Source organism: Drosophila arizonae, chromosome 3 (genome assembly GCF_054131065.1).
Source record: "Drosophila arizonae isolate 15081-1271.41 chromosome 3, UAZ_ARI_1.0, whole genome shotgun sequence".
Taxonomy (NCBI): Eukaryota; Metazoa; Arthropoda; class Insecta; order Diptera; family Drosophilidae; genus Drosophila; species Drosophila arizonae.
In genome coordinates this window covers 4,208,426-4,229,403 of record NC_142923.1, presented here as the reverse complement: position 1 = coordinate 4,229,403, position 20,978 = coordinate 4,208,426, and the positions used below count along the sequence as shown (strand labels likewise).

The following is a 20,978-nucleotide window of genomic DNA, read 5'->3' as shown; positions in this document are numbered from 1 at the left end:
CGCGCGCGACAGTCGATGAATTCCATAAAGTTCCACACAGCTGACGCAAATACGAATATGAGTATATATATGTACATATATATACTCTTATATAGATTTATGCATGCGAAAAGTCGTGTCTTCTTAATGGGCCGTTGGGCCATTAGTTAAATTAACGTGTGGGGCAACAATCTTATGGCAGCTGTTGGAGATCTACCTCAAGGAACGTGGCCGGCGAATAGCCTATCATCAAAGTGGGTAGCTCAATAGCAACAACAAATCGCACAGCGACAACAACAGCAATTGAAAAATGTCTGTAATAAATGCCAAAATAATCAGCATAGCAAAATCTCAAATTCATTTTCCAAAATGCCAAAACAGGCAAAAAGCCCAAAAACCGCAACAATAAAATTGCATTCGAGCGAAAAGAAACGAGCGACACAGGAGTGAACAACTAAGAAATACCCTGTACGAATATATATTTTATGTATTATATAGACATTATATATATATATTATATTATGCATTTATAAGATATAAGAATAGTTTTGATTACAAATTTATAAATGTATATAATGGAAATAATTTATTGATATTTGAAAAATTGCGAGAATAGATGAGATCTATTCCATATATATTTCAATATTTTCATTGGAATTATATAGATAACGTAGAAGACAAGATTAGCATATTCCTTGGAGTATTTGTCTAGGGTATTTCTTAAGATTACGTCTTGAAAGTAACAGGAATTCCATTCGCATATTTGATATTTCATCATAGCCTCTCTCAGCTTATAGGGTATTAAGAATTAGCAAAATTATTGCTTTTGGCTAAATCATCATAATGATCGTAATGATCATGAAAAGCTAATACTTAAATTGACATTTGAGTTTGTCTCGATGGCTGTTGTATTATTCCAGCTGGTAATTTATTTCACTTTTATTTATTTTATTTTTATTTTTTTTTTTTTTTGGTGTAGGGGTGTGTTGACTTAGGTTGAGGTCACCCTGCCTGCATGCCAGGAAATGTGGTCAGAGTTATAAAAATATTGCGTATACGCAGCGTCTAACAAAGGAAACCCAAAAAGGGGTTGTTCGCAAGTTGTTGTTGTCGTCGTCGTTGTTGTTGTTGTTGTTAATACTGTTGTTGTTTTTGGCAACGAAAAGTCCACAATGTGGAAATGAATGAAATGGAACTTCAGCAATCAAATGAGCATTGCGTAATCGAAAACGAAGCCATGAAAAATGACAATGGCGACGACGTAGACAACGACTGCGATGACTATAAGACAATGTAGTTCGTTGTATATATATATACCCTGTAATGGGGTATATTAGCTAGCAGAGAGGTGAGTCATACATGTGTACTTAATATATAACAATTGAGGCGGTAGACAGATGTCTATCAACAGTTGGTTGAGCGAATAGCTATGAATACCTGAGTTCAGAAAGAGTTCAGCTATTTAATTTGGTATGGGTGCTCCTAAGATAACATGACAACAATAAATTTACATATTATAAATAATAATACAATGAAACATATTCAAATTTTAGCAACTTGTATAAACTAAAAAACTTTATATCTAAATTATCCAGGGTGTTTCGTTGTCTAAAAACGGTATTCCACATGTTTAACTTATGCAAAACAAAAATAGAATAAGAAAGCCAAGCTGAATGAATGAATAGCAAGGCAGAAAACGAGGGAAATGGGGAGAATGTAAGAGAGAGAGACAGAGACAGGCACAATCAATAGAATTGAGCAAAATCAATGGACAATTCAGGTGATACGAGTAGGAATTCTTGATTTAAATGCTGCTAGAAAGAGGCATGTTGCACAGTTCAATTGATGCAATGACCCTGGCGTACCTGTATCGTACACCCTATACTATGTATCCCCATCTATATGTATGTAAATCCCAACAAGTTCAAGCGAAATTATTGGAAAAGCAATTTGATGAGGCGACTTTCGTTGGGGTTTATCGCGAGCTATTCAAAAGGCCATTTGATTGACGAAGGCTATTTCGGACGTTAAGGACACTCACAGCATGGCATTGGACTATTGTTTCGGCTTTTCGCTATTCCACAATTAACTTGTGCCTGGCTTTATCTAGCAGGAAGACGTTGCCAAAACACAAATTTGGGCGCGTGATTATTGTGTATGTTGGAGATAAACATCGCATGCTCCACACGAGTTTATATATGAATTAATTTCGGGGGTTGTTTGTGTGGGGGCGTGTTCATATGTTGATTTTTATGGGCTCTGCCAAGCATGTTAATGATAGCACTTACAATTTGGGAGAACTGAACTAGTTTGCCAGTCTGAGCATGAGAAGGAATTTTAGTAAGAATAATCGATTTTAGGTTTTGAGAAAAACCGCTAAGTGCTCGATTACAGTGATGGTTCCGGAAGTTTTCTTGGAAACTTGTTGTTGTGTTAAAATATTTAAAGAACTTAAATCAATTTTTATTTGTATGTATAATTTTTCATTTGTTATATAAATAATATTAATATTATGCTTGTAATAATATCCTTATAATATATAAGATTTATTTTTTGGTTTTGTAATTCTTTTTTTCTTTTTTAAATTTTTTTTAATATTTAATTTGCTGTATTAATGATTTATTATTGTTTATTTAAAATTTATGTTTGTTAAATCAATTAATGTTTATGTCCAAAGGTATTTAACAGTCGAATAAAGTATATAATAAAATAATAATTCTTTTGAGCTGTATATTATAAGTTCGCAGTAAATATCAGTTAACAGCGCACTTAACATTTTCCTCTGAACCTTGAGCAAAGTCGATGTCAATTAAAAAATACCAGAATAACTAGCTCACAAATGAACTGCGATTAAAATTCTTAGTTAGACCTTCAGCTAAATCACTTTCACTTTGACCTTACCAACTGTTATATAACACTACAAATTCTCCCTTAAAATAAAACTGGTAGAACAGGGCGCATGCGTAGCCTTGAATGGACTTCTTATATACAATTTGCATATGAATGTAGAGAGGTTTGGGATTAAAGATAGGAATGTTATGTCGAGGTTTCTGATATGTTGATAAATATGTATCAGAATTTAGTCAAACAATTGAAAATCAAACGAAAAAACTTGAATTTCGAGCAATAAAAATGAATTTTCGTTACCTTTTGATAAATATATTCCCGTTATTAAAGGCAATTTCTAGATTGTTTTTGTTTTCCATGAATGAAATTTTTGTTGCTTGCTCCACACGACGAACGGGAATAGACACGACTAGGCGAAATAGGCGCGAAGCAGTTGAAGAACTGCCAAAGTAACTGTAGTGTGAAGGAGGGGTGGGGGCAAGTTGTATGTATGTTTCGAGATAATATGGAGCAAGGGGAAAGCACAAGGGGGAGCTGGCTGCACGCACGTTTAATTACTGCAACACAGACACACACACACGCACGTACACTGGCGAGAATGTGTGTGGAGGAGACCGAGAGCAAGAGAGGGATAGAGAGAGAGCGCGAAGAGCGAACGCGTGAGAGTGGAAACGGACGCCTGGTCGAGTTTTAGGGCTGAGACGTTTGCTAATGAATTTTGATTGCGATTCGTACGTTTTATAATATTAACAAAAAAAAAATTGCACAGCTCTAATTATATATAATTTGATTTTTTATTTTTATTTGTATTTTATGTAACACAAATTACTTTGCACTTTGCTTTTTATTTTGTATTTTTTGATTTGATGTAAGCAACTGCGTTGCACACTTGCGAAGTCCGACGAAGACTGACGATGGCAGCGACGACAACTTCCGCATTTGCCACTAATACCAATGAAAAAACACGCACACACACACACACACACACACTCATACACACAGAGGCGAGCTGCTACTGCTTGCTGCAGGGGCGCGAGATAAGACGCGGCAGCGTTAACTAGCGAATTTTTGATTTATTTTTTTGTGTTTCGTTATTTGAAATCAAAATATATTTATATTTATCTATAAATTATTTTCTTCACTTATTCACACAGAATTGCTTTGCCTGTGTGTTGTTTGTTGGTTAGAAAGAAGCCAAAGTATAGATTGACAGCCGCAGCAGCACTCTGAGGGTAGCTTTTTTGTGTTTCACCCGTTTGGCGCGTTCATCGGTCATGCAGATGAGCGCAAGCAGCAGCAGCAACACAGACACACACACACATATACAAGCGCTCTCTCTCTCTCGCTGCAAGTTCATTTCTGCCACGTGAGCGAGAGCGTGAGAGCGCCAGAGCGAGCGCGCGCAAAAGTTTATGTTGCAATTGCCTTTGATTAGGCAAAAGCGACTAGGCAATGTGCGTGTGCATGTGTGATTATAAGTGTGTGTGTGGGTGGTTGCCCGTTCCCAAGCAGTGCTGCCACACAAACTAATTAGCCCATGCCACTAGGCTCCGCGCTCTCTCGCGCACGTATACACACATATAAATACAGAGAGCACATTAAACGATTTACTACATAGGCACACACACATGCTATGCTCTACTGCTGCAAAAGGCGCCTGCGCATATGTTTAGCATAAATACAAATACAAACAAATGTGGCTGGGTCATCGCTGCTAAACAAGTGGTGAGCTATGGTAAGGTTGTATGAGTGGTGAACTGGCAGCAATCATAACAATAGACAGACAACTAACGAAACAGACAGAACGTGAGAGAGGGTGTGCGTGTGTGTGTATATGTGCTAGCTGCTGCTGCCTTGCAGAAATGAACGCTGCACGCTTTGAGAGCGTGAGAGAGCAGTGAATTATTAGTGTACCTCTCTCTCTCTCTCTGGCGCTCATTGTCCTAATTTTGATTGGGTCGTTGTCGATGGTTCGCTGACTGTCTAACTAATTACGCCAATTTATAAATAATCAACGAGGCGCACAATTTTAAGGACCTTGTGCGAGGACCACAAAAGAAAAAAGAAATGACAAAACAAATAATAAATGTAAATATTTAATCACAGTCACTGCGCTCGAGGCTCTGTCTAATCAATGTTGTAAGCCACGAGTTAAGTTACTCCTGGGAAGGACACTGAACGCGAAACAACAGCACAGGCTAAGGACACTTGTCCACTTGTCTGCTTCTTCATCTTTTTACTTGAGTGAACTATGTTGATTGCATGTGTTTCCTTGCATCTGCTGCTGCTCTCCTTAACCCTCTATATGTCCCTCATCTCTCTCTCCGTCTCTCACTCTGTGTTTGGCAGAACTGGCACATGACCTACATAGGTCGCAAAACATAAACAAAAGTACGTGTACAGAGTGTTTGGACAGTTGGACAATTGTTAAAACACTTTAATCAGTTATTGCTATATATCGCAAAAATACATATGGGAGATTCTATGTGATATATAGCTTCTTTATGTATTGACGGTATACAATTTAATGCAGCGCATTCATCGGAAAGTCTTGGAATTCAATTGTTAAACTCTATATGAGAGATATATGATGTTAGCAGGAGAGTTATATTAAGTTCTCTGAAGAAAGGTTCTAGCAACTTTACATTAACAATTTAAATACAATCATATACTTTCTTTTTATATATTTTAGAGCAAAATATCTTCAATTTTCCGTTAAGACCGTTTAATTTGATATATTGTTAATTCAATAGGAAAGTTAATCGTAAATTTCATGTATACTTCAAATATTTTTTGTAAATATTCCATTTTATATAATTTATACTTGTTACTTATACTTATCTATTTAATTATAGTAAGACACATGAGTCACGAACATACCTGCAATGAAACATGAATCGAAATATATTTAATAAGCAATCAAGGTTAAACTTTTTTTTTTTTTTTTTTTTTTTTTTTTTTTTTTTAATTAAGTTAATAAATTTGTAATTGTTGTACAAACAGAAAAGCCCCTCAATATACAACTTGATACGATCATATACATATATAATACTTTTATTATATTTATATTATGGGTCATACAATATTTTTAGCACAATTGCCAATTTCTGAAGTAGCTAGAGACATATAATACATTTCGTATACCATTTGTATGGCTAAAGAAAGCCCTGATAAGATTAGGCATGGATCGTTGGTGCTTGCGGTCTTTATTAATGACAATGCTTATTGAAAATTGAAGACCTATGAGAGAGAGAGAGAAAGAGAGTAAAAGAGTGAGAGACAAATCCAACTTAAAAACAGGTTGACTGTAATTTTCCGTATGGCCCTCATAGTGTATTACAATCGAACCAGTTCTGTAAAAGGTCGAACAGATAAGCGTTTCATCAATGGAAAAGTTTTCATCAACTTTATAGAAATGTATTAAATGGAGTGAAATTAGATATATAAATAAGTATATTTACACCTATTTAAATAAAGCATATTAAATAGTTTTAGTTTTAAAACATTTACCTATTCAAAATTATATAAATATCTGACACACACAAATATTTTCAGTTTAGTTTTAGCATTTCAGACAAAAGTATATGTATCTTGGAAAACGATTTTAACAAAATTTTTATAAATTATCATTTTTGGAACATCTTTCTTGGCGATTCAGTATTTCAAATTTCCAACTCCTTGAAAAAACTGCCATTTAGAACTGATACACATTACATCAAGCTTCTGTCCTATTAAGAGATTGGGAAGAAAAAGCTATATTATTCTAAGCTCTCAGTTTTGAAGCACCTCTCTATGCGATTCGGTGACAGCTTTAGCAGTTGCATTGCACGGTAAATCAAAGCTCAGCTTCTCACTGATAAGTGCGCTCTTAAAGCTTCGATTAGTTCTGTTAGAATTGTGCTTGTTCATGCGGAATGCATCAACGCGCAAAACCAACATTTGCCCCGGGGTCAATGAAATAAAACGCAATTGCTGTACCCTCCACCAGCACCAGCGCCAGCTCCAATTGCAAAGGTAAGCGGAATTATAAGCGCTGTCGGCACAGATAGAGAGAGAGACAAAGAGAGCGACATTGATTGAGAGAGTAGCAACAGCACCGATCGGAGCGTAAGAAAAAGCGCCGAGTGCTGAACGAGAGAGGCTGATTGACGCTTACCAACAAACATACACACACACACGCGCACGCTAGCTCACACACACACATAAGAAGGCCAACAAACCGGCGATGCGAAGCAAAGCAAAGCAAAGGCAGTGAAGGCAGGCAGCAGACATTCGAAGCGGTTAGCCGTTCAGTGTGACAGTGAACGTCGTACGGTCGTTGTGTTATGGCAGCAGACGCAACAGAAGCAAAAAACCAAAACAGAAATAACAGCAACAAGCAACCGTAATAGTTGTGTGGAAAAAAGGCTAGTAAACAGCGTATAAACTGTGTGACAATAGCAACAACAGCAGCTACACGGCAGCAGCAGCATCAACAGCAAAGGCAACTGCAACTACCACTACTAGTGCAAGCACAGCAACAAGTTGTCCACCACCTGAGATCTATATTCAACACAAAAACAAAAGCAAAATAGAATACAGAGCAAAGAGGACGCAGCAACTACAGCGCAAATATGTTTGAGGTGGCCTGCCTAATGTTCATTTGCCCTTGGCTCATCATCGTCTTGCTCATGTTCATCGCCATGACCGTTCTATAAACAACAGCAACAACAACAGCTACAGCAGCTGAAGAGAATGTGAGTGAATGAGTGCTGAGCGTGCTCAATAACGAAGCAGAAACAAAAAAAAAAAAAAAATAGGGCACACTTGCCAAAAGCAGCAGCAAATGAATGTTTCAACACTTTTGGCAGTGTGCCCGTTCGTTCGTTGGTTGCTTCACTCGGTTCATTGATGCTTGATTCCTTCTATGCAAAGACAAAATCGCAAATGTCAAACATGAAAAACAGAAGAAGAAGAGGAGTCAAAAACAACCTCTTCGAAAGAGGGATTATATTGTGATTTTAATTATAAACGTAATTGTAATTAGCAATTGTAAGCAATAGTTGTACTTACATTTGATCACAATTACACATACATAATCGACAATTTATTTTATACATGTTTCCTAAATAGTTAAGCTATATTTTATGGAAAATAAATGTGTTGATCAAATATAAACAAAGGGTTTGACAATTCCAAAGAGAAATATAATTAGTTAATATATTTGTATATTTTTTAATAAACTTTAGAGGCTACATATAACACGTTTTACAACTTAAATATTATTATTAAAATTTTTCTGGCTTGAATCTTATTTAAATTACCAATTCAAGCTTCCTAGCTTCCAAGCTTTAAAAATACAATAAAATATTGCTAATATATTAAGATTCAATATAATCGAAATCATAATAATATAATACAGTATTCTGTCTAATAAAAAGCTCTATTATCAGATAAGAACGCCTTTATTAAGAGTAGGCTGACGAATAAGTTTCCTCAGCACAAAGTCCACACTTTGAGGTACATTTACCCATGCATAAAAATCGGTTCTTGAATATAACACATAGAGCGACAAAAGGTCTGAAGGCTTATCTGTAAATGCACTATCTATACATTTGATAAGCATAATTATCAATGGTAAATTTCGAAATTGGAGATAAAAGTGGAAGTCACAGAAATTTTTTCAGTTCTCCCTTTAGACAAGCTTCACTGTAGCAACAAATTGCAGGCGTGTGCTTTTTGAGTAAAACATTTTTAATTTCCAAGAATTAAAAACGGCCGAAAAAACAGAATTGCTGTGAAAAGAAACATCTTAAGCATAAATCTAAAGAACGCCCACGCTAATATTTATTTAGGAAACAATATAAGAAAGAGGGAGGCACGGGAAGTTAGGGTGGCTGAGTGTATTCAGGCCTACGCAATTTCCAAAAACAAAATAAATCATCCTTAAAAAACACAAAGATTGAAAAATTATTTCAAAGTATATAAATATATATACTTTATGGATAAGAATGGAAAACATAATTATATTTGTAAAGTCAAAGACTAAATAACCTAAATATATATAGTATTGTGTATACAGTAGAGTCTCAAGTCGAACCCCGCTAAATCGAACAAAATTCTACCCCCTTTAAAGAAATTCGTTCTCAATAATTCTCGATAATTTTAATTTCTGCTAAATAAAAATAAATCTTCTATCCTTATATCATGTACCATATTCCATATATACCATTCCTAAACCGTATATGTAGACTTCATAAGCTCGATTAGTTCAGTTTCTTGATAATTTGATTCACTAACTCAGAACATTTCTTTCGTTACTAAACATATAAACAAACTTTTCAAGTTAGAGCATATATTGGTTAGGAAACATATGCAATATACCATTGCCAAATAATATGATTTCTTTTTGAGCGTTGCCACCTGTTGACAATCACAATTGTCATTTGACTGTGCCTCGCAGGCATTGTTAATCAACCTCAAATCACAATATTTGCAGCTTTTGCTTACGAAAGTGAAAGTTGAATATGATTACAGATATGCATATACACACACATACACACATACACACTCACATGAATATATATAGGTAGAAACGGGGAATATTTTGCATGCAGCATAGTAATTTTTGTTGTAGTTTTTTCTTTCAGTTTTTGCCCCTGGGTCTGCGCAGCGACGTGTCAATGACAAAGTTAATCCAAATTGAAATTAATTGTGTAAAACTACCAAAAATAAAAGAAATAACGACGTAAAAATCAACAGCCAAACAAGTTTTGTTTTTATGCATGTAAAGCGTTGCCAGACCATAAAAACCCAACAGATTAATTAAAGTCGTTAAAAAAAAAGAAGAAATAATAAAAATCAAAATAAATCTGCCTGAGTTTTATTTTTGTATGCGCTTTGTAAATCGCGAAATTGTATTCATTTATCATTATGCAAAATAAACAAAGTGAATTTTAACTTTATTTTTGGGGCGTGGCAAGGGGGTTTTCATTTGCATTTGTTGACTTTGCTGAATTTACTTTGGGTTTGGGCATGCTAATCATGCTAATTCGTTAGCAGCGCAGCAAAGGACAGTTGAAGAGGTTACTAAAAATATAAATAAAAGCTGGCATCTTCGCTTCTGATGGCATATTTTACATGCAGATATATTGTGAATGACTGAAAGACTATATAGGGATTATTAAATCGTATTTAAATTATTTAATTATCTAAACCAAAATGTATTTGTGTATATTATATTAATGTTAAGATAAAATATCTATTTATTTTTACGTGATTCGCTTGCTATACAAAATATTTGACTTTTTTTTTAAACAATAGTTTTTTTTTTTTTTTAATTTCTAAAATTTCAAAAATACGTCTTTTCATTTCTTTCATAAATAGATATTGATTATATTTTTTTTCACATGATTCAAAATTCTCAGCTTGCTTACAATTAGTGCTCTAATTTTGTGCCCCATTAATTTTCTAGTGTTCAATATTTATTCAACAAATATTCTACACAGATTTTGTTTTTATTTATTAAGCAGGGCGTGATTAAATAATTAAACATGCGCTGATTTAGTTAAGTGAAGAAGCGATATTTTTGTTTACATATACAGCGTCCTATTCTTCTTCTTCTTCCTCTGCAGTGTTCCAAAACTTATGTAAGTTCAATTCAATACAATTCGAAAACCAAATGCAGTTATAAAACTTGCACAAATTTTGATGCATTAAAAGGCAACAAAAAGCCAACGAGGCAAACTCTAAAATGCATTTTCATTAAAATTCAGTCACGCAACAACAGTAACAACAATAGCAACAAATAGATGCCTGTAAATGCATTCCGAGAAATTGTTGACCCCAAGGCGAGTCGCAAAATCGCGTGCCTCAACTATTTAGTGAGGTATTATACGAGAAAGGGGAGTTTCGGCTGCACGGTAGACACGCGGACTAGGTAGGCTCTGGCAGTGCAATCACCTTCAGGTTTTTAGTAGGTTAGCAGGACCTTTCATTGTTGCCATTGTTGTTGTTGTTGCTCTGTTATAAATTTGGAATGTTTACATTTTTCATGAGGTTTGTTCGCTTTGCTTTCTTTTTCTTTTTTGTTTTTTTTTTTTTTTTTTTGCAATTGTCGTAATGGGCACTACGAGCTTACAGTTCCGGTCGAATAACAACAACTCGCAAATGCAAATGTACATTTGACTGCATGATGCAGAGGGAGTAGGGGAGAGACATAGAGAGAGGGCTAGAGTAAGAGATAAAGCGAGAGAAGGGCAGAGAGCGACTGGACGGAAGAGACCTACTAAGAACAGTTCATTGCTCCATTTGCACCGAAAAAAAAAAAACAAACAAACAAACTATGGCAATATTTTCAAATGAAGCGTCATAACAAAACTGAGCATGAAATATAAAAGCAGAGTATAGACTTAAAAATACCCTAGCTTATGTGCATTTAATATAAGGGTATTTTAATGCCACTTTAATGGTCGTCAACTCCATTGTTCTTGCAGAAAATTATGAAAAGTTTAATCATATATGGTAAATAGTGCATGTGGAGTATATTGTCAGATATATACTCAGCAAATTTGATACAGAAACATTTTCACAGAAGCCTTAACTAATTTATTTATAGAATACATATATAAAATACATATAGAATATATAACATACATATATATATAGAATATATACCCTAACATATTTTGAAATCTAGCAAAGAAGAGATTTATATATAGTTGGAGAAATTGCTTGAATATACCCAAGCATAGTTACAATATTATATGTATCATCAAATATTTTATTTTATTTTAAATCTTAAAGTTGACTAAATGATATCATTTAGAAATATTGTCTGTAAAAAGTATCTCATCTTTAAATATTTCATCATAGAATAAATTTCTAGCCTTTTATTATAAATAGAATTCTTGGCATACTTTAAGGCTGTAAGATGCTCTAATGTCTATATGGCACATACAAAAAAAAATATATATATATTTCATATATCATATATATCTGTCATAAATATCTCATCTGCAGACTCGTTAGCCTTTCTGCCACATGCCACATAAAGTTGCAGCCACTTTGTGTTTTGCATTCATGTTGGAAATCATTTCATTTCAGTTTATGCACAAATAACCGCAGGCAGGCTGTCTACAGGCCACGCTCGCTACAGCGGCTGCTGCTGTTTGGCAATTCGCACATAATTAAATTCAAGCAGACACGAGACGAGCAGAAGACGAAGAAGCCGAGGCAAAACAATCATCAAATCAAATTGCAACTAATAAAGTTTTTGCTGTTGCGGCATTTGCCTTTGAAGTTGCAAGTTGCAACCATTTGCCAGACGCTGCTTGTTGCACTGTTGCACAGTTGCACTGGCAACGGAACTCAAGTCAATTGCTACTTGGCTATGTAATTAGGCCGAAATGGGCGTTCCATGCTTTTACTCTTTCCAAATGCAGTGTGCTTTTCAGGCCATGTTGACTAAGTGATGAGAGGGAGGCTCCTTAACTATTTAAAAAAATTTTAAATTAGCTATTTTTTGTATTTTGCAACACTAAAAAATATTAATTCGATTTACACAGAAATTAAAATTATCGAGAACGAACTCATTCAAGGGCATAGATTTTTTTCCGATTTAGCTTGATTTTTTATTTAGCGGGGTACAAATAAAAGAGACTTGACTTATATATGATTTTCCTCTATTTCCATCTCAAATGAAGCTTGTTATGTGACTGTCTCAGCGAGTGCATTCAATATTCGACTTCGGTATATTCACCACAATTGATATAAATTACGCTGAATTTTGCATTATTTTTTTTTCGTTATACTTTTCTCTGCTTCTTTTTTTTTTTATTTTTTTGCTTTTGATTTCGCAAGCGAAAATTGCATGGCTCAAACTATCCCGATCTGCCGACTCTCTGTGTTTCATAAGAATTATGCAAAGAGACAAAGAAAAGCGTAGAAATGTGTGCATAATCGTTTTGATGTCCTGTAAATAACTGGCGAATTGTTTGGGTTTATTCAACGAGCAGTAGTAGGCCTATGATGGAGTGTACTCTAATTATGAGGAAAATTATGGGATAAAGCACGTAAAATATTTGTGGTCTGATATTTATCTATTTGAAGCTGAGGAGATTGAAGTTCACATTTTCTCATTTTTCCAAAATCGATAAATATCAAACAGATCTTGTCTAATCTGCCAATAAGTCAGAAATTTATATTTATTTTTTTTTTAGTAAATCATTTATAAAGCTTGAATATGATTTTGATATAAATATATGTGAAGTCATTTAATACAGGGTATTCTCTAGTCAATCCCTCTCGACTAGACTTGTCTAATTAGTTTGCTTTTACGTTTTTAGCCGCGTCGCCAAACTGTCTGCGTCTCTATGCGATATATTAGCCACGTCAACAGCTATAGCTGAACAGACAGAGAGGGCCCCCCCCTAGGGCAGCCCTAGAGGTCTCAATGGGGTCTATTGACTCTCCAAGTTCCGCTCAGGTCATAAGCGAACCACCTGAAACCCGATACCATAATGAACTTAAGCGCTCTGCGAATGTTTTCTGTTTTCTATATATCGTTTTTCATTTTATTTTTGGACTTTTTGCTTGATTTTGGCTTTGTTTGTAGCGGCTAATGAAGCGCACACCATGTGCCAAGAGCTTTGGTTTATTTTTACCACCCGGCCGACATAAAACAAACCAAACCGCCTCCATCTCCTGCTGTTTTAGAGGGTGTAAAGAGAGAGCCTGTAGTCATGGGGTCGTTTTCTTTGTTGGCCAGGCGGCTCATTAGCTTGGCCAAATAAACGTAAAAGCAGAATTTGCTGCAAATTGTTTTTGCACTAAGTATATATATAAAGGTAGGTATATATGTATATACTCATATATGCAGCTCTCTCTTTACCCAAGTAACTGTATATAAACATTCGCCACGTGGCTAACAAAATATAATTAAATTTTGTACTCAGTGCGAGCAAAGGGTCAACAAAAGAGTTGGCCTCCAGAATGAAAGCTCGTGACTGTTGACTGAGTGGCACAAAGTTAAATTTACATCAAGCAGGAACTTTAATTAGCTCTTTGCGGTTATATAAGATGTTAGTAAATATAAGTATGCATATTGTGGAAAAGCTGCCTAATAAAATCAATTATTTATTCTTTATATATTTGCTTGCTATGTAAGCGATCTACCTCAATGATCATAAAGGCATTTAAGTTCTAATCAAAATTCACTGAGGCTATTAAAAAAATTAATTAAACATATTTCAGCTATTAGCTTAACAATTAAATATGACCTTTAAGCGTATTTATTTTTTTATCTGACATTCAATAATTAAAACCGCTTTATGCAAGCGTCAAAGTTCAGTTTCGATTAATAATAGTGTATAAGTATATAAGTCAGAAATGAATATAGAATACATGTTATTTCTTACTTGAAGTAAGAAATTTATATAGAATACATATTATTTCTTACTTATACGTATTTGGTTATATAAGAATTCTTAAATTTTTATAGAAATATGGTTAATAAAAATTACAGCAATTAATCAAATGAATTGGCCTTAGGGCCTTAGCTTCATTAAAATGCAAATGAGCGCAGCCATATGAAGCTTTATTTGCGAGGAGTGCTTGAACTGTTTAGGTTAGAAAAAGCAATCAAATCATTAGAATAAATCACATAAAAACGTAAATTAATATTCAAAGAGCTTGGATATATAAGAAAAGACTATTTACAACATTTTATTTTCATGGATAATGTAAATAAAAATTCATCGAAACTCGAGACTTGCTTATACGAAACTGCCAGTAATTCATTTTTGGATGAGGATATGGAATATTCAATATTTTTGGATATGGAATATTCAATACTTTATCGAGCATAGAATAGAAAGCTAGATAAAGACTAAATACATTCACCTAATATTTAATCAAATGAAATTTACTTAATATTAAATACAGCTAGGAAATGTTTGCTTCTATAGAGTTAAGGAAGAAAGAAACAGCATCAGAGAGGAAATTAGTTAGATTCCTTAAGCAAATGCGATCTTCGTAGATATGAATTTATATTCGACTATGAATATTATATATATTTAAAAAAAATTAAAAACATTTAGATTAATATACAGCATACACAGTAACAGTTATTTACGAAGAATTTCCTGGAGCAAAAGATGAATGATAACCACAAGTTTTCTAGCCCCACCCGCAGCGAATGCATTGTCGCTGCTAAACTGTTAAATAATGGAATTGCAATGCAATAATAATGATAACAATGAAATGCTTTGCTCGAAGCCGAGTCGCACGTGTCGCTAGTTAGTGAAAACTCTGATGATGAAAATCGCCCCGCGGGCCACGAACTATATCCACTCGGTGGGCATCCAGTGGGGCGCAGAGCAGAGTTTGCTACATTTATTGGCAGTTTAACTGGCAGCCATTTAAATGCAATTTACAACGCCAGCCGATGTACATAAGAATTGTATCTATTTCTACAGCTGTGTATCTGTATCTGTATCTGTAAGCGTGTATCTGTTCACGCTGTGGAAATTAACGATTCCCTCTTATTCTGCTGTCTTGCTGTCCCTTTGTAAACAACGATTCGTGCCAGACAATGTGGCGTCGTAGTTGACTATTGTTGTTTTCTTTATATTGTCGCTGTCGTTGTACCCTGTAACTATTGAAAATCGATAGATCAGGGGTCTGTAGCAGCTGCTCAGTTGTTTGTAACAAGTGGAAGCACAACAGGTTTAACTGCTTGCAAAATTGTGAGACAGAATGGGGATTTCTCTTTAGCAAAAAAATAGACTTTTATATACATCGATAATTATCGATTTGTAAAATCTCTTTTCCTTTTTTTCTTGTTCTGGAATATCGAACTAATTATAGACGCTCATTTTTTCTGGTTTGCTATACTCAGCCTTCTAACGATAAATTTTTAATATGACAACAATCGATAAAAAACGTTTTCGTTTGTTGTCTGCAAGGCTTGAGTTAAACAAAATGTAATACTCTGTAATATTTGATCCTCTGGTAAATATTTATTGCTAGTTGCAAAGATTTGTTTATGCTTTTTTTTTAGAATGATAATTATCGATTCATCGATTCTAGATCACTTTTCCTTATTTTAAAGCAATATGCCTCAACTCGATGGGTTATTATAAGAAAGATCAAGCTGCTATCCATTTGGAATAAACCACTGCTCATTCTTTTTCCTCGTTATATCTCTCTCTCGCTCATCCACTTACAGAATTGCAGCTTAGTTTTAAAAAATCTGCCCAAGCATCTACGTTTGTTTATTTATCATATTGAATTGTCTACTTACGTCTCACTATTTCCTGATAATATAGGATATCTATCAGTCACACTTCACTCATCATCTCTCACCCTCTCTCTATCTATCTCTCTCTCTCTCTCTGTTTGCCTTAATACCCAATGTAATCACATCGATTTGTTAGCTCACATCTTGTTCTTTTGTCTTGGCTTCACCCATTTCCTGGTCGTGGTTCCTTGTTTCTGCTATATTATAGTTCATTAACTGTCTGACTATATGACAATTGCAAAATCGCAATATCGCAAAATGTGGGTGTGCATTTAATGCTATGCAATACAAGCAGGGGATAGTCATCTAACGCTGGCAACTCCTAATTATACAAATTACAGCGCTGCGACGTGTTTTTCTTTGTTTATAAAAAGTGGTTTTACAAGTTTCGTCATCGTTTGAGAAATCTGAGCGTTGTTGACTTTGATTGATACTCAGGCGATTATAATTTTGATATATACTTTGATTACTATTATTATAGAGTTTGTGGACTTATAATAAGTCGTGTTGCAAAAGTTCATATTTACAAATGATTTATGTCAGAAAAAATAGAAAATAAACGGAGGTTTTATATATTTTTTAGGTCAATTGTATAAAATTGATTGCTTGAAAAAAATTCTAGATCTGTTTTCTACACTTTTGATTCTATATTGTATTTAATTTCATATAATTCCTATTGCAAAAATATTGCAAATTATTTAAGGTTTAATAATTAAAATTGATTTATTGATTAATATTAATATTATAAATAATATTTTTCAAATCCATTTCTGAAACATATTCCATGCTGCCGTCAATATTGTCAAAAAACATTTTCCAGTTTCCATTTAGATCAAATAATTGTCAGAAAATTCAACTTTCTAGCAGCTCGAATGGTTTCATTTAAATAGTTAATGATTTTCACTTACCCACAGCCCAGGCTTATCATAAATGAAATAAATTGAAATAAAAGAGTTCACATACCTGTAATGAAAGAGAATATTTAAAAAATTACTAAAATATTTTTCAAGTATGTCAAAAAGCTTTAAAAATAAATGTGCAAAAGCAAACAATACAAAAAGTTCAGTCGAGAGCCAAGTAATATACATATGTGTATATGTAAGTAGATATGTATTGTGTATTGCATGCAAAGTGTTCAAAAGTAAATGTTAGAACAATGACGAATATCGATAGGCAATAATTTGTCACGAATTCATGACAGCAGACGCCAAACAAAAAAGCTGATGACTCGACTCCAAGCGAACTGGATAAAAGTGGTTCGCGCCAAGTGGGCGACAGATAGAGGGTGAGAGAGAGAGACGCGGAGAATGAAAAAGCAAAGGCAAACACAAGCCACAAATGAAATAATACTAAAAAAATAAAACTTGAGCAAATTCTTCAAGCTGTTTTGGCGGCCTACAAGAGTCTCAGACTCTTAGCCTCTCAGCTGGCAAACAATGGGAAAGCGAGCCAAAAATAACCTCAAGATATGAAAAAAGTGCAGAGCTCAGACTCCGCTCTCCAGTCTCCGGTCTCCGGTCGCCGGTCGCCAGTCACCGCAGACTCAGCCGCAGATAAATCGCTTGGCCAAGGTAAACAAATTCTTATGCTTCTTCTTTTTTTTCTGTTGTTTTGTTTAGTGTTTCAGGTATTTACCCTTGCAATGGGCTTAAATGATTTGTTACAACGTTTGCCAGTTGACTGCCAAATGTCAAGTGATGATATTTTGCTTGGATCTGTACATTAGTTGAATAACTGTTATAGTTAACTTGATATACTGAGAACAAGTGAGAGAGGAGACAGTAAACAGAGAGAGAGAGAGAGAGAGACAGAGACAGAGAGAGAGAGAGAGAGAGAGAGAGAGAGAGAGAGACAGAGAGAGAGAGACAGAGAGAGAGAGAGAGAGAGAGAGAGAATATGTTACATGAGAGAGATAGAGGGGTAAAGGGAGACAGCCAGCTGTATTCCTTTCCTGCTTAACTTTTATTTCTTTTTCTAACCATTAAACCTTAAAAGTGAAAGAAAGATAGAGAGTGAGAGATTAGGAAAGAAAGTGGCAAAATGAGAGAAAATATAGTGAGAAGGAAAGATAATAGAACAACACAAACACCGTGTAAGAAAGAGATACACAACACACATAACAAATGAGAGAAAGAGAGACGAAAAGTCAGAGGTGGAAAGGCAATTGAAGAAAGGAATTGGCAGGAAAGATGTGAAAGAGAGCAGAGAGAGACAAAATATGAGAAGGAGACAAAGTATGTTAGTGTAAAGGAGAAGGAGAGTGAGAGAAGCAGAGCTAGCGGTAAAGCGACAGACCCAAAGAGCTTCAGTGAGAGAGGCGTCGATGTTTGCTACTTTCATTTTATTTTGTTCAGCTGCTAGCAATGAAATAAGTTGGGGTTTCAAAAGATACAATAAAAAAACATAAATTTAATCACTGATATGAAATACTCTCATCACAAAGATATCCTTGTATAACAGAGACAGAAATCATCGAGCAACAATAAGAAATGCCTGCAGAAAATCTCATCTTAAATATTTACATACGAATGTTATGAAGCATTTCAATTGTAAATATTTTTCCTTAGTAATTTTCCAGTGAAGTTTCCACTTAGAGTATTGCCCACTTCGCCACATTAACAACATTTATGCTTTGCTCTTGTTTTTGCCTTTCTTTCATTTTGTTTTTGCCACTTCTTTTCTTTTTTTTCTGATTTCGGTACTTTTTTGTCAGTGAAGAAGTTTACGACGTTTTGTTCGACAGTGAAACAAGTTCCAGAATTGTGGAGAGAGATGAAGAAAGAGGGAGATTGTGAGAGAGAGAGGGGGAGAGTAAAGGTAATGGTAGGGAGAGAGAGGTGTCTCCCCTCTCATTACGAGCAAACCAAGTCTCGGAGAAGATGCTCGTAATTGTTATTTGTTATACTTGTGTATTTTTTTTTTTTTTAGTATTTTTTTTTGTGGTTTTCTTTTCTTTTGTTGCTGTTTTTGTTGCGTCGCTCTCATTGAATATTATTTTTGGCATGTTTTTAAGGTTATGGCTCTTTTTTTGTGTTGTGCTTTGGTGGGCTCCAAAAATAAACGCTGACATCATCGAAGCAGCCAAAATGTCGACAATGAAACGCAGCTCACTTATGGGCAGCCACTCGACTACCCCCTGGTGGGGGTTGAGGCGGGTGCAAGGGTGGGGCGGGGAGGGTAGGCCAGGCGACACGAAACAAACAAACATGTTTCGCCTTTATGTTTGCCCACACAGTTGCCTCTGCCTGCACTTCGCAACCTTTTCTCTCCCAAGTTTTTCCCCCCTAAAAATTCCAGAATTCTCTGTTTCTCCCGATTTTGTTTTGTTTGTGTTCCCCTAAAATTGCATTCGAACATTTTTGTTGTTGTGCTTTTTAACCTTGAACTTGGCCAGCGACTCGCAACTGCATTTGGCTGCTTGCTGCTGCCGCTGCTGCAGAGGACTTCCATAACAAGAAACAAATTATATGCAGATCCCTTTTTTTTTTGGGGGAACTTTGAAGTTTTCTTTTTTAATTTTTATTATCATCTGCTGGTTGCAGTTGCCTGTGCAGCAATAAAATTTATGCTTCGATTTTGTGCGGGCAGACTGTACCTTGCATAAGGAATTTGATTTGAGTTTTTATAAGGGTTAAAATTGCCAAAAATTAACAAATTAATAAAGAGCATTTAAATGCGCTTTGTTAACGAAAGGATTAAAGTTAAATGTACTTTAGTGTGATTGTGGACAAAGTGGTGCCTAATAAAGTATTTGTTTTTTTATGAACTGCAATGTAGATACGCATATCTAAGTCTCACTACGATATCAACCATTAAGCAAAACACAAATCATTTACAACATTTGCACACAGAAATTTTCCCGCTTTTCCACAAGATAAAACTCAATTGCGACATATTTTTTTTTAATTTGTTGCGCATTCCAGAACCGTAAAGAATCGCCTCCACCTCCTCCTGCAGATAAACCAACCGAAACCAAATAGCTAATAAAAATTAGCACAATGCAGGGGAGTTCTGTGAAGAGTGGGTAAGGGGAAAGCTTTATGAGCTTCCCCCATTGAGCTTATCAAGGGAAAACTGTTGTTCTTGCCTTCCGATCAGGGTGGTTGTCTTTGGGGGGACCAGCAAGAGCCCTTGAATAGCGCCTGGGGGACTCATTTGGCCCCAACTATTGCGCAATTCCATGGTCAAAAATGAAGGAAAGAAAACAGAAAAAAAACTGCGTAATATTTATTATACCTACATGCATGAGCATACACACATACAAAAATTGCTTTTTTATTACGAATCATCATCAAATGCCATCATCAGCGCCAAGGCGTTATACAATATCACAGCTGAGTTAGCTTTGAGTGAAAGTGAACGACTGAGAGATACCCTACAGGGTATATACTAATCCATACTACAGTAAAAAAAATGTTCTTTTTTTATTTCTCGAAGCAGCTATAAGCTGTAAGGCTTGAAATTTGCCATATAGACACAGATTTCAAAATCGATAATTATCGAAAATTGTACATATTGGAAGTGGTTAAGTATTTGTTGTATAAATGGTTGGATTGCTAACTTATTGTATTTTTATTTTTAAAATACTTAAATTTATAAATTAGGGGTAAAAACCCAGATCGATAATTATCGAAATTCTGAAAATTAACAGATACCTGAAAAGTATATGCAAAATTTGTATAACCTAATGAGATATATCATATTTCACATTTGAAGAATAGATCAGTGAAATAAGCTCCAAAATCGATGCACACCGATAATTTAATGACTAGATTTTTATGCTGATCAAATATATATATCTCTCTTGCATGTAACATACCTTGGTATGATTGCAGCACTGCCATTATTTGGTGTTAACCTTCGCAATGGGTAT

At 34.9% G+C, this 20,978-nt stretch overlaps 1 protein-coding gene and 1 long non-coding RNA gene across 16 annotated transcripts in view; one reads left to right on the top strand and one right to left on the bottom strand.

The window, feature by feature from the left end:
• The window catches only part of bun (TSC22 domain family member bunched), a 135,299-nt gene that overhangs the window by 67,275 nt on the left and 47,046 nt on the right, over positions 1-20,978 (bottom strand). For 2 of the 15 annotated variants that reach the window (XR_016268922.1, XR_016268923.1), the window contains exon 4: positions 3,127-5,706. The exons of 12 other annotated variants lie outside the window; for them this stretch is intronic. Coding sequence is in view for 1 of the 3 variants with exons in the window: in XM_089463529.1 (XP_089319655.1) it covers positions 16,996-17,068 (73 nt within the window). In the remaining 2 variants the exon portion in view is untranslated. Of the gene's footprint in view, positions 1-3,126; positions 5,707-10,878; positions 17,069-20,978 lie in introns of those variants that run through there. One more of the 15 variants, XM_089463529.1, reaches the window with a different exon arrangement.
• Positions 6,318-7,279, top strand: LOC108610497 (uncharacterized). The gene is made up of 2 exons (XR_001915656.2): positions 6,318-6,656; positions 6,711-7,279. It is a non-coding gene; the product is annotated as an uncharacterized LOC108610497 (long non-coding RNA).